Source organism: Carcharodon carcharias, chromosome 20, assembly GCF_017639515.1.
Source record: "Carcharodon carcharias isolate sCarCar2 chromosome 20, sCarCar2.pri, whole genome shotgun sequence".
Classification (NCBI taxonomy): Eukaryota; Metazoa; Chordata; class Chondrichthyes; order Lamniformes; family Lamnidae; genus Carcharodon; species Carcharodon carcharias.
Genome location: NC_054486.1, coordinates 79,731,233 through 79,758,066, shown reverse-complemented (window position 1 = coordinate 79,758,066; position 26,834 = coordinate 79,731,233). Strand labels below are relative to the sequence as shown.

Genomic DNA, 26,834 nt, shown 5'->3' with positions numbered 1-26,834 from the left:
TAGGTTGCTGTTAATGTTAATGCATGATGATTGTATCACCATGCTGCTGTGAGCCTGTCACTGTAGTCTCCATGCTGAATTGTGCCAAATGTGGCAGAAAAATCATATTTTCAATCAAACAAATCTGACTGCAATACCAATATGCTTTCACCAAGAGGCACCCAAGCAGATAACTCAGTGGTGTAATAGTGCAGCAGTAAAACCCAGTCTGCCACTCAAACAGAGACAAAACACATCATGGCATGCACTGAAATTGCACTTAAAGTCTCCTGTCATGACCGGACTGGCTTGCTGATATTGTGTCTCTTTAATAAGCTATATTTTTAAAAGCTACACTTTAAAAGACTGAAAGTCAAGATGGTTTCTGAGGAATACCAGATGTTTCTTGTGGATTGAATTATCTTGTCTCATGAGAGAACAAAGAGGACCATGACTCGACACTGATGTGATACAGCAGCCATCATGCCTCCCTGCTAAAGACATAACAGAAAATTCAAAATGCTTTGCAGAGCAACATTTTCAGAGACTTCAAGACCAAATTCCATCAGGAAGAGAGAGAGAGAGAGACAGTCGTACAAAAAGCCTCTGCTGCCAGCCAAGCAGCTAAATATGTAGCTGCAATACCTCAGAAGAGGGTCGAGGACTCCGTACTCTAGCTGGTTTCCCCACCAAGTTCACCTGAGTTCTCAAACTCTGGCAGACCTTCTGCAACAGCCTTCACAGCCACAGAGAAATCCCTTCTTTTCAAGATCTTCACTCCCAGCCAAAACATCAACTCAATAAAGAAACATCGGGCCCACAACAGAATAGACACTGAGTTAAATTCAATTTTATAATTATTGTTTCACCATCATCTGTTTATAGTTTTAGTGTGTGTGCTGGTGTGGGTGAGTTGTGTGAGTGAGACAATAAACTTTCCATTAACCTTCAGGGCAAGTGTGTGTGAGAAATAACGTAACTTTCTTCATTTTTAATACAGAAAAGCTTGCTGCTGAGTTATTTAAATTGACTCAATCACTCTAAGGGTAAAAAAATACACACATCCATATACAAAGATATTTGATCATGTGCAATAAAAGCTAGCACCTTAAAATTTTCCGTGACACTCCTTATCAGTATGAATTTGATTCTGAAGATAATGGGCAGAATTTTACGACAGTGAGATTTTACACTCCCGCTGTTGCCAATGGGGTTTATAACGGCTTGCTGCATTTTACAGCCCCGTCCCCGCCGAAACGGGGCCATAAAATTCTGCCCAATAGATTTGCACTAGTAAGTAAACTTACTACTGCAAATCGCCAGGGGGAGTGATGGCAAAGTGGTATTGTCACTAGACTAGTAATCCAGAGACCCTGGGTACCCAGGTTTGAATCGCATCATGGCAGATGGTGGAATTTGAATTCAATAAAAATAACTGTAATTAAAGTCTAATGATGACCATGAAACCATTGTCAATTGTTGTGAAAACCCATCTGGTTCACTAATATCCTTTAGGGAAGAAAGTCTGCAGTCATTACCTGTCTGGCCTGCACGTGACTCCTGACCCACAGCAATGTGGTGACTCTTAAAATGCCCTCTGAAATGGCCTAGGAAGCCACTCAGTTGTATCAAACCACTAAAAACAAGTCAACAAGGAATGAAACTGGATGGACCACCCGGCATCGACCTAGGCACCAGAAACAACAATGGCAAACTCAAACCTGTTAACCCTGCAAAATCCTCCTTACTAACATACGGAGGCTTGCGCCAAAATTGGGAGAGTTTTCTCACAAACTAGTCAAGCAACAGGCAGACATAGTCATACTCACGCAATCATACCAGCAAGATAATGTTCCAGACACCACCACCATCACCATCCCTGGGCATGTGCAGTCCCACCGGCAGGACAGACCCAGCAGAGGTGACAGCACAGTGGTATACAGTTGGGAGGGAGTTGCCCTGACAGTCCTCAACATCGACTCTGGACCCCATGAAGTTTCATGGCCCCAGGTCAAAAATGGGCAAGGAAACCTTCTACTGATTACCGTGTACCATCCCCGCTCAGCTGATGAATCAGTACTCCTCCATGTTGAATACCATTTAGAGGAAACACTGAAGATGGCAAGGGCACAGACTGTACACTGGGTGGGGGACTTCAATTTCCATAACAAGAGTGGCTTGGTAGCACCACTGTAGACCAAGCTGGCCAAGACTTAAAGGGTATAGCTGCTAGACTGGGTCTGCGGCAGGTGGTGAGGGAACGACCAAGAGGGAAAAGCATACTTGACCTCATCCTCACTAACCTGCCTGCCACAGATGCATCTCTCAATTACAGTGCCAATAGGAGTGACCACAGCACAGTCCTTGTGGAGACGAAGTTACTTCACATTGAGGATACCCTCCATCATGTAGTGTGGCACTACCACTGTGCTAAACAGGATAGACCTTGAACAGATCCAGCAACTCAGGACTGGGCATGAGGCGCTGTGAACCATCAGCAGCAGCACAATTGTATTCAAACACAATCTGTAACCTCAGTCCAGCATATCCCCCACTCTACCCTCACCACTAAGACAGGGGATCAACCCCTGGTTTGATGAAGAGTGCAGGAGGACATGCCAGGAGCAGCACCAGGCATACCTAAAAAATGAGGTGTCAACCTGGTGAAGCTACAACACAGGAAGACCTGCATGTCATACGGCATAAGCAGTCAGTGATAGAAAGAGCTAAGCAATTTCACAACCAACAAATCAGATCTAAGCTCCACAATGCTGCTACAATCAGCCATAAATGGTGGACAACTAAACAACTCACTGGAGGAGGAGGCTCCACAAATATCCCCATCCTCAATTATGGGAGACCCCAGCACCTCAGTGCAAAAGATAAGGCTGAAGCATTTGCTACAACCTTCAGCCAGAAGTGCCCAGTGGATGATCCATCAGGACTTCCTCCGGAGGACCCCAGCATCACGGATGCCAGTCTTCAACCAATTCAGTTCATCCCACTTGATATCAAGAAACGGTTGAAGGCAATGGATAGTGCAAAGGCTATAGGCTCTGGCAATAGTACTGAAGACTTGTGCTCCAGAACTTGCCGCCCACCTAGCCAAGCTGTTCCAGTACAGCTACAACACTGGCATCTACCTGGCAACATGGAAAATTACCCAGGTATGTCCTGTACATGACAAGCAAGACAAATCTGCCCAGCCAATTAACACCCCATCAGTCTACTCTTGATCATCAATAAAGTGATGGAAGGTGTCGTCGACAGTGCTATCAAGCGGCATTTGCTTAGCAATAACCAGCTCATTGACAGTCAGTTTGGGTTCCACAAGGCATACTCAGCTCCTGACCTTATCACAGCCTTGGTTCAAACATGGACAAAAGAGCACAAGCCTAGAGGTGAGGTGAGAGTGACTACCTTTGACATCAAGGCAGTATCTGACTGATTATCGCATCAGGGCACCCTAGCAAAACTGGAGCCAATGGGAATCAGGGGGCAAACTCTCTGCTGGTTGGAGTCATACCTAGCACAAAGGAAGATGGTTGTGGTTGTTGGAGGTCAGTCATTTCAGCTCCAGGACATCACTGCAGGAGTTTCTCTGGATAATGTCCTTGGCCCAACCATATTCAACTGTTTCATTAATGACCTTCCTTCTGTCATAAGGTCAGAAGGGGAATGTTCACTGATGATTGCACAATGTTCAGCACCATTCACAACTCCTCAGATACTGAATCAGCCCATGTAAAAATGCAGCAAGACCTGAACAATATTCAGGTTTGGGCTGGCAAGCAGAAAGTAGCATTTGCAGGATCATAGAATCACAGAATTTTAACGGCACAGAAGGAGGCTATTCAGCCCCTCGTGTCTGCACTGGCTCTCCAAATGAGCATTATGACCTAGTGCCATTGCCCTGCCTTTACCCCATACCCTTGCACATTGTTACCCTTCAAATAATCATCAAATGCCCTCTTGAATGCCTAATTTGAACCTTCCTCCACCGCACTTGCAGGCAGTGCATTCCAGACTCGAACTACCTGTTGTGTGAAAAAGTTTTTTCTCACATCACATTTGCTTCTTTTGCAAATCACTTTAAATCTGTGCCCTCTCATTCTTAATCCTTTTATGAGCTTCTCCCTATCTACTCTGTCCAGCCCCCTCATGATTTTGAACATCTCTATCAAATCTCCTGTTAGACTTCTTTTCTCCAAGGAGAACAGTCCCACCCTCTCCAATCTATCTTCATAGCTGAAGTTTCTCATCCCTGGAACTGTTCTTGTAAACCACTTCTGCACTCTCGCCAATGTGTTCACATCCTTCATATAATGTGGCACCCAGAACTGTACACAATACTCCAGCTGAGGTCTAACAAGAGTCTTATATAAATTCAGCATAATCTCCCTGCTCTTGTACTCTATGCCCCTATCAATAAAGCCCAGGGTACTATATACCTCATTAACTGATCTCTCCACTTGACCTGCTACTTTCAATGATCTTTGCAGATACATATCCAGGTCTTTCTGCTCCTGCACACCCTTCAAAATTTCACCCCTTATTTTATATAGTCTGTCCATATTCTTCCTACCAAAATGCATCAATCCACACTTCTCCACATTGAACTTCATCTGCCACCTATGTGCCCACTCCATCAACTTGTCTATGTCCTCTTGAAGCTCCACACCATCCTCCTTGCAGTTCACAACACTCACAAGCTTCGTATCATCCGCAAACTTTGAAATTGTCCCCTGCACATGAAGATCTAGATCATTAATATACATCAGGAAAAGCAAGGGTCCCAATTCTGATCCCTGACAAACTGCACTCCAAACCTTCTCTGAGCCCCCCAAAAAAATCCATTGACCATCACTCTCTGCTTCCCATTTTTTAGCCAATTTTGTATCCATGTTGCTACTGTGCCTTTTATTCCATGAGCAATAACATTTCTCACAAGTCGGTTGTCTGGTATTGTATCAAATATCCATGTACATCACATCAACAGCATTACCCTCATCCACCTTTTCTGTTGCCTCTTCAAAAAACTTCAACAAGTTAGTTAAACATGATTTCCCCTTTAGAAATCCATGTTGGCTCTTCCTTATCAACCCATATTTTTCCATGTGAATTCTAATTCTATCCTGAATAATTGTCTCCAGAATCCTGCCCACTGCTGAAGTTAAACTGATTGGTCTGTAATTACTGGGCTTATCTTTACCAACTTTTTTGAACAAGGGCTTAATGTTTGCAATTCTCCAGTCCTCTGACACCACCCCTGAGTCTAGGATAGACTGAAAGATTATGGCCAGGGCCCTTGCAATTTCTACTCTTACTTTCTTCAATATTATTGGATGTATTTCGTCCGGTCCTGGTGCCTTGTCAACTTTAAGTACTGACAGTCTATTCAACACTTCCACCTTATCAATCTTGAACCCTCCTAGTGACAGTTTCCTCATCTGTCACCATGGCTTGGGTAGCGTCTACCTCCTTGGTAAAGACGGATGCAAAATATTCATTTAATACTTCAGCCATGGCCCCTTCATCCATGTGTAAATTCCCTTTTAAGTCCCTAATCGGGCCTACTCCTCCTATTACTACCCTTTTACTATTTATATGCCGATAGAAAACTTTGGGATTCCCCTTTATGTTAGCTGCCAGCCTTTTCTTATAATCCCTCCTCACTTCTCTAATATGCTTTTTTACCTCCCCTCTGAATTTTCTATAGTCCTCTTGGCTCTCAATTGTATTTTCTACCTGACACCTGTCATAAGTGCACTTTTTCTTCTTTTTCTTAGTTTCTATCTCCTTTTTCATCCAGGGAGCCTCTGGATTTGTTTCCCCCACCAATCCCTTTCAGATGGAATATACCTTCACCTGAACCAATTCATTTTAGAGATAGCCCATTGTTCAGCTACAGTTTTTCCTGCCAATCTTTTGTTCTAGTCTATCTGGCCCCGCTCCATTCTTGCCCCATCATAGTTGGCTCTCGTCCAGTTAATTATTCTTGCTCTGGATTGCCTATCATCCTTTTCTACCATCATCCTAAAATGTACAATACAGTGATCACTGTCTCCTAAATGTTCCCCACTGACACTTGATCTACTTGGCCCACCTCATTTCCAAGAATCAGGTCCAACAGTACATCTTTTCTTGTTGGATTAGACACGTACTGCGATATAAAATTCTCCTGAACACAATCTAGGAACTTTTGCCCCTCTCCGCCCTTTATACTACCACTGTCCCGGTCTACATTCAGGTAATTAATGTCACCCATTATAACTATTCCATAATGCTTGCATGTCTCTGTAATTTCCCTGCAGAATTGTTTTTCTACAAACTTCTCACTATTTGGCAGTCTCTAGACCACATCGAGCAATGTGATTGCACCCTTTTTGTTCCTTAGCTCTAGCCAAATTGATTCTGTCCTTGAACTCTCTGGGGCATCCTCTTTCTCCAGCACTGCAATGCTCTCCTTAACCAATACCACTAACCCTCCTATAAGACCATAAGATGTAGGAACAGAAGTAGGCCATTTGGCCCATCAAGACTGCTCCACAATTCAATGAGATTCTGGCTGATCTGAGAATCCTCAATTCCACTTTCCTGCCGTTTCCCCATAACCCCTGATTCCCTTGCTGATTAAAACTCTGTCTGTCTCAGCCTTGAATATACTTAATGACCCAGCTCCACAGCCCTCTGCAGTAAATAATTCCACAGATTCAATACCCTGTGAACGAAGAAATTCCTCCTCATCTCTGTCTTGAATAGGTAACCCCTTACTCTGAGATTATGCCCTCTGGTCCAGACTCTCCCACAAGGGAAAACAACCTCTCAGTGTCTACCCTGTCAAGCCCCCTGAAAATCTTATATGTTTCAATAAGGTCGCCTCTCATTCTTTTAAACTCCCATAAATACAGGCCCAACCTATTCAACCTCTCCTCATAAGAAAACCCCTCCATATCCGGGATCAACCTAGTGAACCTTCTCTGCACTGCCTCCAATGCCATTATATCTTTCCTTAGATAAGGGGACCAACACTACTCACAGTATTCTGGGTGTGGTCTAACTAGTGCGTTGTATAGTTTTAGCTAGACTTCCACATTTTTATACTCCATTCCCTTTGAAACAAAGGCCAACATTCCATTTGTTTTCTTTATTACCTGTTGAACCTGTATGCTAGCTTTTTGGGATTCATGCACGAGGACCCCCAAATCCCTCTGTGCTGCAGCTTTCTGTAGTCTTTCTCCATTTAAATAATATTCAGCTCCTCCATTCTTCCTGCCAAAGTGCGTAACCTCACATTTTCCCACATTATATTCCATCTGCCCAGTTTTTGCCCTGTCTATATCCCTCTGTAGACTCTTTGTGTCATCCTCAACACGTGCTCCTTCCCTATCTTTTCTGAACACCTTGTACCCGAGAATATTTAACATCCAGTTCAGCCTTCCTTGAGTCAGATCTTTGTTATTGCCACAACATCATATTTCCACATGGCAATCTGCCCCTGTAACTCCCCAATCTTATTCAACATATTCCATGCATTGACATACATGAATAGTAACCCTGCTTCACCAATTAACTTACTATTCTCTATACTAGTTCCATCTGTCCCTGTGCCCTGGTATTCCTCTCTGATATTTTCTCTTCATTCCCACGCCCCTGCTGAGTTAGTTGAAAGCCATTCCAACAGCACTAGCAAAACGTCCTGCAAGGAACTCAGTCCCAGCTCTATTCAGGTGCAACCCACCTGGCCTGTACAGATGCCATCTCCCCCGGAGCCAGTCCCAGTGTCCCAGGAATCTAAAACCCTCTCTCCTGCACCATCTTTCCAGCCACGCATTCATCTGCCTTATCCTCCTATTTTTGTACTCACTGGCACGGGGTACTGGGAGTAATCTGGAGATTACTATAGTAGAGATCCTGCTTGCTAACTTTCTACCTAGCTCCCTAAATTCTGATTGCAGGACCACATCCCCATTCCTATCTAAGTCATTGGTACCAATGTAGACCACGACCTCTGGCTGATCATCCTCCCCCAGAAGAATGTCCTGCAGCCACCTTGTGACATCTTTGACCCTGGCACCAGGGAGGCAACATACCATCCTGGAGTCTGTGTCCCTAACGAATGAATCTCCTATTATTACAGCTCTTCCTTTCTTTTTCCTCACCTCCTGTACAGCCAAGCTGGCCGTGGTGCCACAAGCTTGGCTCTGACTGCACTCCTCTGAGGAACCAGCTCCCTCACCAACTTCAAAACAGAAAACCGATTTGTGAGCAGGAACCCAGGGAATTCCTGCACAACCTGCCTACTTCTCTTGTCTGCCTTGTGGTCACCCACTCTCTCTCTGTCTACAAGCCCTTAAGCTGTGATGTGACCGCCTCTCTGAACACGCTATCCACATAGCTCTCAGCCTTGCCGATGTGCCACAGTGACTTCAACCACCGCTTGTGCTCTGAAACCTGGAGCTCAAGTTTCTGCAGCTAGCAGCACTTTCTGTACTTGTGGTCATCGAGGACACTGGTAGTGCCCAAGACTTTTGCACATATTACAGGACATGCATTCCACTCGACTGCTCTGCCATGTCTTAACTCTACTTCCCTTATGTTAATTTTATTCTACTTTGGATTATTTATATTACTTTATTATATTGGCCCTAGATTTCCCTTACTCCTGGCACTTATTAATTAAATTCAAGTTTAACACTTTTTAAAAAATATTACACTATTCTAATTTACTCACCAGGTTCTACTTAATCAGGCCACCCCTCTTCTTTCTGAGGAAAAGGATCACTTCCCCCCAACTCACCAACCTCCCTCAGTCACCAAATTCCAACTAAAGCATTCTTCTGCAGCAAAAAGCTGCACTCCAGTGCAGACAAAGCCAGTGATATAAGATAGCCGACTTTTATACTCTGAACCTAGCCTCTGAAAACCTGATTAAAACAGTTATCTAATTAACTGGTTGCAGCTGCAAGCAGAATCTGGATGAGTCCTGTTTTAAGGTTGGACTAAAATTCAACTTCTTCCAATGCTAACAGCAACTGATAGTTAATTGCTAAATTAAAGAAAGACTAGACTTTAGATAGAATTTTCACATCACACAAGTGCCAGGCAATGATCATCTCCAAGAAGAGAAAAACTAACCATCGCCCCATGACATTCATTGACATTACCATCACTGAATCCCCCACTATCAACATCCTGGGGGTCACATTGAACAGAAACTGAACTGGACTAGCCATATAAATACTATGGCTACAAGAGCAGGTCAGAGGCTGGGAATTCTGCAGCAAGTAACTCACCTCCTGACTCCCCAAAGCCTATCCACCATCTACAAGGCGCAGGTCAGGAGTGTGATGGAATAGTCTCTACTTGTCTGGATGAATGCAGCTCCAACAACACACAAGAAGCTTGACACATCTAGGACAAAGCAGGCCGCTTCATTGGCACCACACCCACAAAAATTCACTTCTTCCACCACTGACACATAGTGGCAGCAGTGTAAGTGGCACCATATACAAGATGCTCTGCAGGAACTCACCAAGGCTCCTTAGGCAGCACCTTCCAAATCCACGACTGAATTCATCTAGAATGACAAGGGCAGCAATCACATGGGAACACCACCACCTGGAAGTTCCCACTGAAGCCACCTATCATCCTGACTTGGAAATATATTGCCGTTCCTTTGCTGTTGCTGGGTCAAAATCCTGGAACTCCCTCCCTAACGCTACTGTGGGTGTACCTACACCACATGGACCGCAGTGATTCAAGAAGGTGGCTCACCACCACTTTCTCAAGGACAATTAGAGAGGGGCAATAAAGGCTGGCCTCGCCAGCAATGCCCACATCCCATGAATGAATAAAAAATAAACTCAGCATACGTGACCAACTTACCCTCACCACATATATCAGATGCACAGATTTTTACCCACAACAGCACATGTGTAGCCAAATCCATTGCAGGAACTGTGCATGCTAACCTACATCTGGTTTAGCAACCAAACAACTTTTAAAAAATTGACAATCTTGTTTTCAAATCACTCCCTAGCATTGTATCCCTATCTCTGCAACCTCTTCCAGCCCAACAATCCTTTGAGATTTCTGTACTCCTCCCACTTCTTTGCATCCCTGATTTTCAGCTCTTCACCGCTTGAGGCCATGCTTCCAGCTGCCTAGACCCCAAGCTCTGGAATTCTTTCCCTAAACCTCTCTGCATCTCTACGTCTGTCTCCTCTGATAAAACGCTGCTTAAAATGTAGCTTCTCAATCAAGCTCTTGGTCACCGAATATCTCCTTGGCTTGCTCGGTCTCAGATTTTGCCTGGTAATGCACTGGTGAAGTACTTGGAACATTTTACTGTGTTAAAGGCCCTATATAAATGCAAATCATTATTGTTGTTTTCTGTACCTACACATACAATGTGACTGTGCTTAGGGATACAGAAGAAAACAGATGGCCCAATACATGTATCTGAAACTGTATTTAAAAAAGAAAATTGCCTTCCTTGTGCAACCAGGTACATACAATGGAGTCATTAGTTTGACAGCTAGCCTGGAAGGTGAACTATAAATGGATAGTGGGCATCTCTGTTCCCAAACATTTGAATAGATTGGATCATTTCTTCCTTCCAGCAGCCCATCACTTTGAGCATGGGTAGTAGTGCACACTGGGGACTTTGCTGGAGTACAATAAATCAAAAAGGACTCAGTGGATGCAGATTGAATGTTAAGAGAAAACAAGATGCCTGGACAGACATCATCTAGCTACATGGTTGTATTTAAAGTGAGACTCCACCTACCTGTCGCATTACTGAGCTTGAATGAAACCATCTTGTCGGGGATATTACAAACATTCCTGACTGATGCAATGCAACTATAATTCGCATAATCCTTAGGGCGAAGATTCTTCAATTTCAGTATCTTTATTTCACCCTGTTTAGGAAATAGTAATTAATTAGAAAAATTACTCTTTGTAATCTGAAACTGTAGGATGAATGCAATTTGTGCTAAAGTATCACAAAAATCAGCAATACTTGAAATGAAATAACCAAAGCTTTTGAATGACGTGTTTTTATTTCATGAGATGATGTGATGATATCCGGTATGGTATCAGGTAAAGACTATCAAAAGATATCAATCAGGCCCATTTTCAAGTCATAGAGGAAGCTTGGCATGGTAGAAAATGTGAGACATTTGCAGTGAGGAGAAAGCACAGCATAACCTTCAACTAATGACATTTCGGTTTTCGAAGGAGATGTGATCCTTAGTTCAAGTTGTGGTGACACGAGTTAAACTTGAATGTGACCTCATTTGAAGGCACTAACATGACTTTCAAGTCAAGCAGGCTGAGCACATGTCTAAGAATTGATACTATCCAAAGCCACAGTTTGGTTACTAGGGGAAAACTAATTTACATGAGCATCTTAGTAATTGTTGAGCTTCAGCTGCTGATGTTAGCCTGAATAGAAGGATTCAACTACCATCCCCATCACTTTCGACTGAGGATCGCGCAGCAAGTAAAATCTATCTCAGTTAAAATCAAAAGATGTAAATTTCCCTAAATAATCGAATTTGAACTACAAATGAAAGGTTTAGGCATACTAAGGATAACCTGGAACCCAAATACATTTGACCTTCAATGTCATCTTTTAATGACCCAATTATTCCTCAATTTATTCATACAATTCTAATGTTGTTCTGATTATAACTGCTGTATTTGTCTGGTTACATGTTTTGCTTTCACTGTAACTATGGGCAGCATTTTCCCCCCATTGGGGGTGGGGGGGGGGAGTTATGCGGGAGCGAGCGCGGGTGGGTAAGTTCTTGATCGGTGCCCCCAACATGCCGTCATTTTACGTGGGCGGGCCAATTAAGGCCCACCCAGCATGACGTCCGCCAGGAAGCACTATGCACTCCCTGTGTGGGTGGAGGGGGGGGTACTCCCTGATCCGGGAGTGGGCTCTTTCGCCCATGCACTCGAAAGAGCGCACAGATCTCCCTGAGGCAAAGTGCCATCTCAGGGAGATCGGCTGAAGTCATAACATTTTTTTAAAGGTTAGAAAACATTTTCTTGATGCGGCCCCTCAAGTAACACTGTCCCATGAGCTGGGACATGTCCATTACTTTTATTTAAAAATATTCCAAAAATCTTAAATCCCTCATAAAATCTCATCCCGCCAATGGATGAGGTTTCATGCTTTTTCAGAAGGCCGCCTGGGCTCTTCACCTGCCCGCTAATCTTAAGGTTGGACAGGCAGGTCCATTAATCATTTCAGTTAGTTTTTTAATGGCCTTAATAAGCTGTTGACAGGTCGGCCGTGCGCCCGTCGATCTGAATATCTAAATGATGCGGGGAGACATTGGGATGCAAACCTGACATCACCCCGCGTCATTTTACCCGTCGGCGAGTGGACCCCGCCCCCATTCGCTGACTGGAAAAAGCTGCCCTATGAATTTCCCTCACTTCACACATGGGAGAAAAGCCTGAATTTAAATTTCTATACAACTATATGGGGCAGTTGATGAAATATGAAAGTTCTTCCTTCTTGCCTTTTTGAATTTTTCACCTAATGATGTAAAGGGAAAACTCAAACAGAGTGGATATCTGACCACTGCTGGGGTATTGGACATTCAGTTTATCAGCAAAGGGCTGAAGTACGACACATCCAATAAAGTGTTTAACTAATTCACGATTAAGACACAAATTGCAACTTATTTTTGTTTATACAAATATTTTTGTATATTTTGTTCCACTCTCAAGAGCATACAACTTTACAAGAACTTAAATGCTATGTTTCCCTGTGTGTGTATGTTCCTGAATCAGCACTTACAGACTTCATCCTAGAATGCACAAGTCATTAGCATAGAATGACAAAAATATATTGGCAAAATTACCACTTTTCTAAATATCATCAAATTGAAATTGGTTGGCCAAATATTATTTTGACTGGAAAATATACTGAACAACAGTTCCAGTTTGGACTAAAATTACACTGAGCTAATAAATGTAAGCAAATGCATGGATTCAAGTGAATAGATTTGCAGTTACTACTTGTTTTGAACAGGAAAGCATGTGCCAGATAATTATCTCAGCCAAATTGAAGTTCAGTGTCGTGCCTACTGTCTTTACTGATATAAAGACAGAAAATACTAGAAACATTCAACAGGTCAAGCCTCATCAATAGAGAGAGGAAGATAGAGTTAACATTTGAGGTTGATGTCCATTTGATAGTCCTGAAAAAATGTAATCAGCCTGAAATATTTACCTATGTTTCTCTCTCCACCAAGGCCACTTGAGCTGCTGAGTGACAATTCTGCTTTAATTCATGTTTTCCAGTCTTTGTAGTATTTTACTTCTAGTCTTGCCTGGCAGTTCATTTCCACTATTCATAACTAATCTGACTGAACCCGGAGTCAGATATTGGATTTGAATGTAATATTGTGATATTTTTCAGCCTGCCTAGCTTTGGTTTGAAAGCATGAAATATATTGCATGGAGGCGTCATTGGAAAATTGCTGGGTTTCTGAGCAGGTTTTCTGTTCTGGGAGATATACAGTTCAAAACTTCAGCTGTTGGCAGTCAGGATTAGCATTAACAACAGGAAATATTAGTGAGTATTTCAATTCCTGGGCAGGAATGTCAGGGAGAGGCAGTTGGGCGGCTGATGTCCTGTGAGGATCAGCAACCCACCAGCACTCAGGAAATTGGGGTGAAGGGAAATCTGGAGCCGCACGGGCACAGATTTTATTTGTGTGCAGAGCAGCATTCCTGTTGTTCCTGGTCTTAAGTTTTATACTTAACTTTTGGGGCCTCAGTTCTGCCAGTTCATCATCCGTATTCTATCTGATGAATATATCAATAAGGTGTCCATAGGAAAACATGACAGGGGCTGCATCTGATTGCTGGCCAATGTGCTGGACAGTTTCTGCCATCACGTCTGCAAGAGTAAAAACTTAAATTGAAATTTATTTTTTTCTTATTTGATATCTCTGAGTTTATGAGGCAAACCCATGAAGGTTCTACCAGGGCACCTGAGCAGTTGAAAAATATCTCATTGTAGCAGTTATGGTGTTATGTAGTGTACAATGTACCTTTAAGAATAATATTTGTTAGGAAAGATCACATGATCTGTTGTAACCAAAAGGAGAGTAGCTCGGGTGACCTCAGCAGTCAGTGTAGAGATAGAGTTGGAGTTGAAAGCACAAGTGTAGTTGCTGCTGAGTATATAGTAAATACAATTAATGCTTCCACTCAAGAAGTGTCTGCAGATTAACTCTATTACAAATAGTACAACTCGGCCACCCTACAACAAACTGGTGATGAGGCTAAAACAGGACTGAACAAAAGAAATCAGGTTAAAAAGAAATCAGCACTGTACCTTGTCCAGTGATTGTAAGTAGCAAGCTCCGTTAGAATTGAAGAAGTTATTATCTCTGAACATGCCACAATTTGGGAGAATTTATCCTTTTGAACCAGCCACAGATGATTAGTCTTGAAACATAGAATGTCTCACACTCTTTTTTCAAACGAATAAGATTATGGAAGAAGGGAAGAGGCGAGTGATCCTCTTGGGTACTTGTGGGAACAAAACCTGCAGTTTGACTCAAAGTTGGATGGCACCCAGTGCTCCAGATTCAAAGAATTTTGATGAATTTGCGGATCTCATGAAGGGTCACTTTCAACCCAAGCCCTTAGTCACGATGCAGATGTTCAAGTTTAATTTGCAAAATAGAGCCCCAGGTGAGACAATTGCATGCTATGCGGCAAATATGAAACAGATAATGGAACATTGTGAGTTCAGTACGAGTCTGGACAACATGCGCAGAGATCCTTTATTGTGCATGGTGTGAAAGAGGACAGTATTCAGAAAAGATTATTGTCCGAAGTGAATCTGGATTTCAAGAAGGTGCTAGAGATAGTGCTAGCTATGGAAAGTGCTGTAAGGGATTCACAATCAATACAGTGTGCGCAAAATGGCGCCGTCCTCAACATCAGGCGAGAAACCTCAGTCTAAAGTGGCACAAAAAAGCAAGACACTGCTGAGAAGCAGTCCTTGCCAGCCAAAGGATGAAGAAAAATAAATTAGCAGCGAAGTCGAAGAATAATTTTAATAGAGGTGGAAACAATCAGTCTTTTAGCAATTGGCAGTTTAAAAAAATCAAATGCTACTATTGTCATAGAAATGGACATATAATGAGGTAGTGCAAGGAAAGATTCAAGCAGGCTTGTAAAGAAAAGAAGCTCAATGAAATTTACAATGTAGAAGAGCCTGAAACAACAAATTCTGATATTTATTTGTTGTTTAATCTGAAAGTTGGAAAGGCAAAACCAATATTTGTCACAGTGAAAGTAAATGGCAAACCTGTTAAAATGGGAGTGGGCACTGGAGCTCCCACTACAGTAATTGGGGAACGTGCTTTCAGTTATTTGAATAACGGTGAACATCAGACAAGTTTGGAATGAACAGCTGCTAAACTAAAAACATATATAGGTGAAGACATTCAAGTAAAAGGCATAAGCAGAGTAAGTGTCCATTTTGGAAGCCAATCGGCATAGCTACCAGTGTTGGTATTGAGAGGCAAATGTCCAAGCCTTCTAGGGCGAAATTGGCCAAGGGAAATCAACCTTCATTGGCCACTGAGATTCCAAAAGGAAGCTGGAAGCATTCCTGTTCTAAAAAAGGAATGTGTAAGGACTCCATATCCTGAAGAAATGCAGGCTGTCTTAAGCCAAAGCCTGGAAAAACAGCAGAAGAAACTCGAAGAGACTCTGCTTGATGACAGAGTTTGCTATGAGGTGAGCAACCTTCAAAGGGAAAAAGAAAACCTGTTGAAAGACCTTCACACACTACAAGATTCCCCCAGGTCAAAGTTTGTATCTGTGGAAAAGTATGAAGAGAAACAGAAAGAATTCAGCTGAACAAACTGAAAAATCAGTTAGTGGAGAAGACACAACATTGCTCAATTTTCCAGGAGTCAGCAAACAAATACAAAAAAGAGACAGAAGAGCTGAAGAATCAGTTAAATGAAGCCAAAGAAGCTTGGGAAGCAAAAGTTGCAGAATTTTCCAAGAAACGGACAGATAATTAAATTTTGGGAGACTCAGCCACTGAGCTTAGACAAGTTGAAGAGAAGAGGCAAGTGGTCCTCTTGAGTACTCTGAGAGAAGTCTGGCCAAAAGTGAAGGCAAAAAGAAGGCGGAAGATTAAAGTCTGCACTAGAAAGAAGGCATGTAGGAAGAAGATACAGAAATGTTAATAGAGCCTTAATTCTGGCAGCATACAAGTAGACTTTCGTACAGAGGCCTGGCAATCAAATCACAAGTGCCGATGCCCTTAGTCATTTGCCTTTACAAGAAAATGGTGAGCACGTCCCAGTTCCACAAGAACTTATTTTACTGTTAAATTTCTTAGATTCCTTGCTGGTATGTGCTCGACAGATCAGAGACTGGACAGGTCGGGATCCAGTCCTATCTCAAGTATGAGAACAAGTGCTGCATGCTTGGTCTCAGGAGCCTGTATCTGATTAAATGGAACGGTACTTCAACAGAAGACATGAAATAACCAGCCAGGATGGCATCCTATTGTGGATAGGAGTGATAGTTCCTCCAAAGGGGAGGGAGCCACTTTTAACTGAACTACACAGTGCCCATCCAGGAACTTCCCAAATGAAGACCATAGCACCCAGCTATCTATGGTGGCCAGGGATGGATGGCGAAATAGAAAGTTTAGTAAAGCACTGTGTGCAATGTCTGCAACTGCTAATGTTGCCAGCAACAGCTCCATTACATCCATGGGAGCAGCCATATAGACCCTGGGTGTGATTACACATTGACCACATTGGACCTTTCCTGGGAACAATGTTTCTGCTCATTGTCAATGCCCATTCAAAATGGTTGGATGTATATGAGGTGAAGTCACCAACGTCGGTCACTACAATTGAGAAACTACATCAGTGTTTTGTCATTCACGGACTACCAGAAGTAGTCATTTCCGATAATGGCACAGCATTTAAATTGCTGCGTTTCAACGTTCTATTATATCACTCATGTGAAAACTGCACCATACCACCTTTCCTCAAATGGACTGAGCCAAAGGATGGTTCAAACATTCAAGGAAGGCATAAAAAAGCTAACTGGTGATTCCTTGGCAACCAAGCTAGCATGCTTTCTTTTTCATTAAGGATTACCCCTCACACAACAACAGGTGTCACACCTGCAGAGTTATTGTTGAAACACCATCTCAGGATGAGATTGAGTTTAATAATGCCGAGTTTAGAGGGAAAGGTGGAAAGGAGTCAGGGTAGCTAGGAAACTAGATATGACTGGCATAGTTGTGAGATGAGATTTACTGTGGGAGAGACTTTGGCGAAAGACCAAAGTGGTTACTGGGTGATGTAACTGTGGTGATTGGACCTGTATCTTACCACATGGAGGTGGAAAGCTGGATCTTCTGTAAACATGTGGACCATTTAAGAAAGAAAGAGACAAATCACCAAGATTTGGTTCCACCAGTGACCGTGACCAGGTCTGTGTTTCCTGTTAAAGATGCTCAACCCAGGACAGACATGTTTTTAATGTTCCTGTAAGATTTGAAGATACAGAGCTGCAAATGCTAACCGAAGCACTTGATGTTCAGGCCACTCCGAAAAAAGAGGTTCCTGACAAAGAATCTGAAGTTGTGGAGCTGCGATGTTCCACAGGTACCAGGAAACCACTTTAAAGACTGAATTTGTAAATCCCTTACCCAGTGTAAATATTATGCTGTTTTGAAAAAATATGTACTTGTAAATGTAATGTGTATAACTGAGTTAAAGGGGGAGGAATGTAGCAATTATGGTTTATTTAGTGTAACGTACCTCTAAGAATAATACTTGTTAGGAAAATCACACGATCTGTAGTAACCAATAGGAGAGTAGCATGGGCTATCTCAGCAGTAAGTGTAGAGATAGAGTTGGAGTTGAAAGCACACGCTTAGTTGCTGCTGAGTATATTGTAAATAAACTTAATATTTCCATTCAAGAAGTGTCTGCAGATCAACTCCATTCCAAATAGTACAACTTGGCCACCCTACAATACATATTAAATAAATCACAGCAGAAACAGTGGAGCACTGGTGACATGGTTCAGTGTGCTGAAGTGTGGCTTGATGGAGAACTTGCAGCTGGTGGTGTTCCTATGTGTCTTCTGCACTTTTTCTTCTAGGTGGTAAAATTTGAGGGCTTAAAAGGTCGAAGGAACATTGGCGAGTTACTGCAGTGCATCTTGTGGATAGTACACACTGTTGTCACTTTGCGCCGGTGGAGGAGGGTCTGACTGTTTAAGATGGTGGCTGGGCTGCCGATCGAGTGGGTTGCTTTGCCCTGATTGTGGAAAGCTTCTTAAGTGTTGTTGGAGCCGCACTTATCAGGCAAATGCTGAGTATCCCTGAAAGCAAGAAGCTGGAAGCATGAGGGCACACATTTTAAAGGCACTTGCAAACAAAACTCCTGTTATACACATAAAACCTGGTGTGTCATTTCTGCATATCTCCAAGGCATTAACACACAACAGATATGACTATGACTCCAACTAGTAGATAGATTTCTCTCTGATTCCTATTGACTTCAAAATTACTAAGCCTCCTTGATCCCATTCGCACAAATGCTGTCTTGGTGCTAAAGACTGTCACGCTTCCCTCACCTCTGAAATTCAGCTCTTTTGCTAATGTTTGAACTAAGGCTGTAATAAAGGCTGGAGCTGAGTGGTCCTGACAAAACCCAAACTGAACGGGTACTACTGAGTAAGTGCCACTTGAAATCACCATAAAAACATAAGAAATAGGAGTAGGGGTAGACCATTTGGCCCCTTGAGCCTACTCCACTATTCAATAAGAGCATGGTTGATCTGATTGTGGCCTTAACTCCACTTTCCTACCATCCCCCATAACCTTGAGTCCTTGTAGCTCAAAAATCTGCATAACCCAGCTTGAATATTTCAATGACCCAGTCTCCACTGCTGTCTGGGGTGGAGAATTGCAAAGGTTAAAAGCCCCAAGAAAAGAAATTCATCCTCATCTCCATTTTAAATGGGAGACCCCCTATTTTGAAACTGCGCCACCTAGTTCTAGATTCCCCCATATCAGAAAACATCCTTTCAGCACCTACCCTGTCAAGCCCCTTCAAAATCATTAAGATCATGTCTCATTCTTCTAAACTCCAATATTCTCTGAACTCAAATATTCACTCCCACTCCCACTGACACACAGTGGCAGCAATGTGTATCACCTGCAAGAAGCACTGCAGTAACTCACTAAGGCTTTCGGCAGCACCTTCCAAACCCGTGACCTCTACCACATAGAAGGACAAGGGCAGCAGATGCGTGGGAACACCATCACCTGGAAGATCCCCTCCAAGCCACTCACCATCCTGACTTGGAAATATACCGCAGTTCCTTCACTGTCACTGGGTCAAAATCCTGGAGTTCCCTTCCTAACAGCACTGTGGGTGTTCCTACGATACATGGACTGCAGCGATTCAAGAAGGCAGCTCACCACCATCTCCTCAAGGGCAATTAGGGATGGGAAATAAATGCTGGCCTAGCCAGCAATGTCCACATCCCATGAATGAATAAATTTTAAAAAATAAGTATAGGCCCAAACTGCTCAGCCTTTCCTCATAAGATAATTCCTTTATCCCAGGAATCAACCTAGTGAACCTTCTCTGAACTGCCTCCAATGCAAGTATTTCCCTCCTTAAATAAGAAGTCCAAGACTGGACACAGTACTTTAGGTGTGGTCTGGCAAATGACTTGTACAGTTGTAGCAAGACTTCCCTACTTCTACACTCCATCGCACTTGCAATAAAGGCCAACATTCCATTTGCCTTTTTAATTACTTGCTAAGCCTGCATTCTAACATTTTGTGATTCATGTATGAGGACACCGAGATTCCTCTGGCCTGCAGCATTCTGTAGTCTCTCTCTACTTAAGTAATATTCTGTTTTCCCATTCTTCGCACCTTACATTTCTCCGTATCATACTCCATCTTCCAGATTTTTGTCCACTCATCGGGCACTTGACTGGCCAGTGCTGGGCTTTCACAGGATTTAGGATCCCAGGGTGGAAACTCCGTCCCTGAGAGCTGTTGGCTAATCGCAAGCTTAAGACTGCCGAGGGATTCAGGCCACAGCTGAGTGAGGGTGAGATGGGATTTGCGGGAAGGGAAACTCTGGCTAGGGGAGGAGAGGGATTTAGAAGAAAGGGTGGGGAGGTTGCTCTCAGCGCCTCCCGTCTCCTCCCCTACCTTCCCAATGCTGAATCCCTTGATAAGGCACTGAGTGCCTTTGAACGAAGCACCCCCTTCGACAGGGATTACTTATATAGGCTCCCTGCGTGGCGACTCTCCTGCTTGGTGAATGGCAGTGACAACGGGATGTGACCTTTAAGCGGCCATTAATTGCCTACTTAAGGGCCTCAATTTTTGTCCAGGTGGGAAGGCTATCCACGAGTCTTCCCACCCTGGACCTAATCGGGCGGAGACAGAAAGGCAGTGGGGTCTCCACCCTACACTCTCCTGCCCAATTAAATGTCCCCACTCCCACTGGCCCCCCCCCAACACCCACACACCCAGTCACCACTGGGTGGGGGTGGGGATTAAATTCATCCCCTTGTGTCCTCCTCACAACTCGTTTTCCTATCTGTCTTTGTATCATCAGCAAATTTGGCTGCAAGATACTCAGTCCCTTCATCTAAGTCGTTAATACAGATTATGAATAGTTTTGTGGGCCCACTACTGATTCCCATGGCACTCTATTAATAATAGCTAGCCAACCTGAAAATGACCCATTTATCCCAACTCTCTGGGCTACATCTTCCAGTCGGCGAGTGGGGGGGCGGGGCCTGCTCGCCGATGCATAAAAAACGCGGGGTGACATCAGGCGGGCATCCCGACATCACCCCTTGTCATTTACATTTTCAGGGCAGCAGGCGTACAGCCGAGTTGGCTGCGTGCCCGCCGACCTGTCAGCGGCCAATTAAGGCCATTAAAAAAGTAATTGAAACCATTAATGGACCTGCCCATCCAAACTTAAGGTTGGCAGGCAGGCCGGGAGCCCTGGCGGGCTTCTGAAAAGCATTGAACCTCATCCACGGACGGGATAAGGTTTCATGTGGGATTTAAAAATTTCAGAATATTTTAAAATAAAACTTATGACAGTGTCATGTGAAGGGACATGGCAGCAAATTTTTTTCTATTGTTTAAACTGCTTTTCACATTTGAGCCAATCTCCCTGAGGTAGCACTTTGCCTCAGGGAGTTCAGTGCTCTCTTTCGCGGACCTGCACCAAAGAGCGCACTCCCGGCTCACGGAATCCACCCCCTGCCCGCGCAGGGAGTGCATAGCGCTTCCTGATGGACGTCACGCTGGGTGGGCCTCAATTGGCCCACCCACGTAAAATGGCAGAGCACCCCAACCGGGGGCACCAAGCGGGAACTCGCCTGCCTGCGCCTGCTCCCGCAGATCGCCCCTGGTGGGGCGAAAATGTTGCCATCTGTTTCCTGTTAGTTAGTCAATCCTCTATCCATGCTCTTATCTTGCGTAGTAACCTTTTATGTGGCCTTATCAATGGCCTTTTGGTAATCCAAATACACCACTGTTATGATCTTACCTGCAATGTATTTAGTTTTTTTTTAGAATCCAAAACTTCAGGTATTTACTAAAACAATGAAGCCACAAGGTTCACAGTTTAACCAAAATAATTTTATTATGCCAAAATCAAAGATCATGAATCCTAACTCTTATTGTTGAATAGTCTGTCATGTCCAAGATGTTAAAAGTCTGTCAGTCTATTTCTCTTTCTCTCTGATTCTCTATCTAATAAGAGTTTTACTCCCTTTTAACCAACACACAAATTTCAACTGAACTTTGTTTCAAAGGGATGTTTTCACTTTTGCATCGAGCTTGGTCTAACCTAAAACTCAAAACTGAAACCCTGCTTAGAAACGTAACTATCCTCGACAATTACCTTATGTTGACCTTGTTTTTCTCTGTTGTTTATCTCCCAGGCAACCTAGTCACATGGTAAGTTACTGGAAGCCAGGTACTTTACCTAAATCAGATCATAGAGAAACCTAGTCTTTAAAGGAACCATCACCCCACATAAAATATAGGTTTTATCCACAAAAACACATGAGCCATCACACTACATCCGCTGGTTCCCTTTATCCACCTTGCTTGTTACAACCTCAAAGAACTCTAATAAACTTGTCAAACATGATTTTCCTTTCATAAAACCATGTTGATTGTGTTATGATTTTCTGAATGTCCCGTTACTACTTCCTTAATAATGAATTTCAGCATTTTCCCAATGACAGATGTCAACAACACCTTCCATTACTTTACTGATGGTTGAGAATAGACTGAAGGGGTAGTAATTTGCTTGATTGGATTTGCCCTGTTTTTGTAGACAGGACATATCTGAGCAATTTTCCATATTGTTGGGTAAATGCGAGTGCTGTAGCTGTGCTGGAACAGCTTGGCTAGAAGTGTGGCTAGTTTAAGAGCACAAGTCTTCCACTGGGATGTTGCCAGGGCCCATAGTCTATGGTGTGTTCAACATTGTCAACCATTTCTTGATATCACATGGAGTGAATTGAATTGGCTGAAGACTGGCATCTGCAAAGCTCAGGGAGGCTGAGATGAATCATCCACTCGGCACTCCTGGCTGAAGATGACTGCAAATGCTTCACCTTGTCTTTCATATTGATGTGCTGGGCTCTACCATCATTCTGGATGAGAATATTTGTGGAACCTCCTCCTCCAGTTAGCTGTTTAATTGTCCTGCATCACTCATGACTGTATGGAGCAGAATTGCAGAGCTTTGATCTGATCCATTAGTTGTAGGATTGCTTTGCTCTGTCTCATGCTGCTTCCACTGTTTAGCATATTTGTCATCCTGCATTGTAGCTTCAGCAAGTTGGCATTTAATTATGCTGCTGCTCTTGGGTTGCTCTCCTGCACTCCTGATTTAACCTAGCTTGATGATAATGGTAGAGTTCTCAGTTTCAGAGGTTAGAGTTTCATGGTCATCATTACCAAAACTATCCCAGTAACATTACCACTATGCTACACTTCTTGTATCCGATTAAAAATAAAGGTATGTATTTATAAAGCACCTTATATGCCCTCAGGACATCCCAAAGAAATTTACAGGCAAGAAAGTACTTTTGAATTGTAGTCATTGTTGCAGTGTAGAAAATGCGGCAGCCAATTTATGCACAGAAGACTCCCACAAACAGCAATTTGATAATGACCAGATAATCTGTTTTTGTGATGTTGATTGAGGCATAAATATTGATTAAGTCACCAGGGATAACTTCCCTAGCTCTTTGAAATAGTGCCATGGCATCTTTTACATTAGACTGAGAGAGAAGATGGGTCCTCAGTTTAACATCTCATCCGACCATGCAGAATTTCTTCAGTAATGCGGTCAAGTCATGTCAACCCAGATTTTTTTTGCTCAAGTCATTGAATGAGACATCAATCCATATCGTTGTGGCTCAGGGTGAGAGTGCTACCGAGTGAGACATAGCTCCAGACATGCTTAATCCCAATAATTCAAGAATGTTAGAACTAACAGTGTTGTTCTGGGAAGACATTTTAAAATGTAGAAATGTTGCTCCAAAGTTTGTTTAACAGTTGATTCCAATTTTTAAATATTTCATTCTTAGCACAATCCAGTAAGAAATCAATTTTTAGAATGAATAATGGGATATTTCATTTAAATAGAAAATCAAGCCTGCAAGCGTTTGTAATTTCATATTTAATTAAGTCACCAGGCTAAGAGGAGGAATGTTCTCTCTACATCGGCAAAGGTAGCTCCAGGTAATCTTTCAGCTCAAAGCACTGAATTTTTGATATCAACAATTTTTGCATCTTTTTAATGTTAATTCAACTATCAAAACAGCAAAAAAGATGTAATTACATTAATCCAATTTGCCATATCATTTAATCTGTGGCAAATATAACTGCACAGTCAGAACCATAAATTAAATTTAGTGAACAAAATGACTTCTGGGTGCAGATGTTTTTCTTAATTGGGGGTAGAAGCGCAAGGCAGACACCTGGAGCATGTTTGAGGAATTTGGCTGTTGTTGCAATTCTGGGTGAAGTGGATTGCTGCAGTTTTCACTAAGTTATAATGGTGGGACCTTTCTTTGAATCAATAGTAACTAAAATTCAGATGAGCAACCTACAATGTGAAAGCAATTTTAGAAGCTTTATAGTACCTCTGCCATTCATTTCCCACAATCAATAGTCCTTTACAACACATGATTTGTCATGCAACAATAAGGCACACATCAGTCCTATCATTTCAAATGGACAAAATTGGTATAACTAAGTGTCCAGCTTTATTTTGTTTCATAAAGAAACCTCAACAGCTTGTAGCAGTTGAACAGTGATTAGAAAAATCCTATAGCCGTAACTATAGAGATACTGAGGAGAGCTGGTCTGTCTGTCTATGTTCATCTGCTGCAGGCCATTAACACAATCTGAAGCATTTGTCAATGTATAATTAAGTGGTTAGACCATGGGTCAAAAAGGATGCGTTAATCTTGGATCACTTGAACATAGTGCCGTTGGAAAACAAATCTCCCTTATTAGTGACACAGCTTGGTCTTGTCATGATGTTGCTGCCATGGAAATAAATGGGATGGGGGAGGAGGGGAGAAATTTGCAAATGAATGAAATGCATCCATCAGGAGAATTTACTATTAATCATTGTGATGTAATTAAACCAATCACAAAGTGGAACAGAACATTCGTGGAAAATGCAAAGAGCTTTGAGATTTGCATTTTATATTTAAAAAGTGAAAACGAATTAATAACTCAAAAAACTTAATTTTCACCTGCCATTACAAGTGATACCACAGGGCTTCCATTGTGCACTATTTTCTCTTGTAATATCAGTCTTATTAATTAAATTTAGTATATATTAGTTTGCATCAAAGGTGACATTGTATGGCAGGCTGTCCATGTGCAAAATATTCACTTTGCACCTGGACTGCAGGGAGACTGGCTGGACTATTAACAAGTGATCGTGGGGGAACAGTGCACTTAGATATCCTCCTGAGTCTATGAATGCAACATTAAAGCAAATTTAAAGGGCAGCTTAACAGAATACATATTCTACCAGGTCACTACCAAGTATCACTAAAAGTGAAACACAATTCAGATACTTTGTTAGCCATAGACAGGAAGTTTTATAATGTACCTGGGTAAAAAATGGCTCGTAGATCTCAACCCCCTTGTCTGATCCCTGTGATAGAATTTCTCGTCCTCGACGCCAACTGTATCGGACAGGGGGATTCGAATTGACTGAACACCTAAGGAATACAGTTCTTTCAAAGTAAAACTGTTCCTTTGCTTCACCTACACTATGATGTACCGTCAATACAGGGTCATCCAAATCTGCAAAAGACAAAAGAAAATGTTCAATTGAATTACTTGACTGTTAACATCAATCATTTCTAATACTGTTAGTGGGATTTGAATTATAATTCATGGACAGAAATTCCAGCCCCAGTTTCAGAAGGTTAGGATTCATACCTCTCCATGTAACTTGCTGCTGATGTAGAGCAACGTGGGAGATATAATTCTTTTTCTGCTATTCCTTTTCAGGAAATTTGTGTTCAAGATGAATAATATTAATGGCAGAAAACAAAACCTTTTCAATTTGTTTAAAATCCGTTGTCAACAGCAAACATTCCCAGAGATTGAGCAGCTTCCTCAACCCTGGCAAAATAAGTTTCCCTACCCCAACTTCAGAACACTGTTCACATCTGCATCAGTGTGCGATTAGGTACTCTGTGGTCCGAATGGGTTCACCAATTTTGTGTTGATCGGCATCCAAGTGGAGGCAGATTTTGAGATACGACGTGTGAACTGGATTTAGCCAGCTCAAACCCTTACAAGCAGCCGGCAAGAGAGACTGCATCTCAATGGGAGTGACCGTGCATTTAACATTAACTGTAGTCATGGACAATCTAGACCCATTTGGCCCAATTTTAACTCTGTGCAAGTGGACAGGTTTTGCATAAGTTAAAATCTCGTCCAATAAAGAGAAATGTTACCCACCCTGCCTAAACAAAAGGGTGGATTTGGGTGGAAGTAGGAACTTCAAATATCTTAAACACAAACCTAACATGCCTCAAACAGGCCAAATTTCAGTTTTAACATGGATGTGTAACCGACATATTTTTAGACATTTTGTTACAGGTTTGAGCGGTGCCTGGCTGGGTTTCCTGAATCTCAGATAATTCAGCAACTAAAGGCAGGCATAAACTGCTGCATGGAATAATTAAGTGCTTTTTCTAACACTGCTTGTGGGCAAGGAGGAGGAGTATTTCCCCACTGGTCCATCAAGCAAATCTGTAAATGTCCACAGCAATCAAAGCCCCTGTCAATGATCCAATGTCTTCTCGATGTCCACTCCTACCTGGGATCCTTCCTGCAAACTCCGCCATCATCCATGGTCCCCCCACAATCTTTTCCACTCCTCCCCCAATCTCCAGTCCCTGCCACAATCTTCTCCCCTTTCCACCAATCCTCCTTGGCCTGTTCCATGATCTTCTCCATTCTTAACCCCAATCTCCAGAACCTTCCATGATCTTCTCCCCTTTTCTTCTGATCTCCCCTAGCTCCTTTATGATAACCTCCCGATGCCCAGTCTCTCCCTCTCTTATCTCCACTCCCTGCTACCTCTCATGCTGAAGGCCAACCTGCCCAACAGCCAACCAATGTCTCAATTTTGATGACTGTGCCAGAAAATGGATTCCAAAAATGCCAATCATGCCTTGCTCAGAATCCCATGGAATCCTGTTCTAAT

General features: G+C 42.7%; 1 protein-coding gene across 1 annotated transcript in view; it reads right to left on the bottom strand.

Moving 5' to 3' along the window:
* Positions 1-26,834, bottom strand: part of mdga2a (MAM domain containing glycosylphosphatidylinositol anchor 2a) — a 912,278-nt gene that overhangs the window by 571,128 nt on the left and 314,316 nt on the right. The window contains exons 4-6 of the mRNA XM_041214670.1: positions 25,221-25,417; positions 19,845-19,847; positions 10,772-10,904 (exon numbers count right to left, since the gene is read on the bottom strand). Coding sequence (XP_041070604.1) covers positions 10,772-10,904; positions 19,845-19,847; positions 25,221-25,417 — 333 coding nt within the window. The remainder of the gene's footprint in view (positions 1-10,771; positions 10,905-19,844; positions 19,848-25,220; positions 25,418-26,834) is intronic.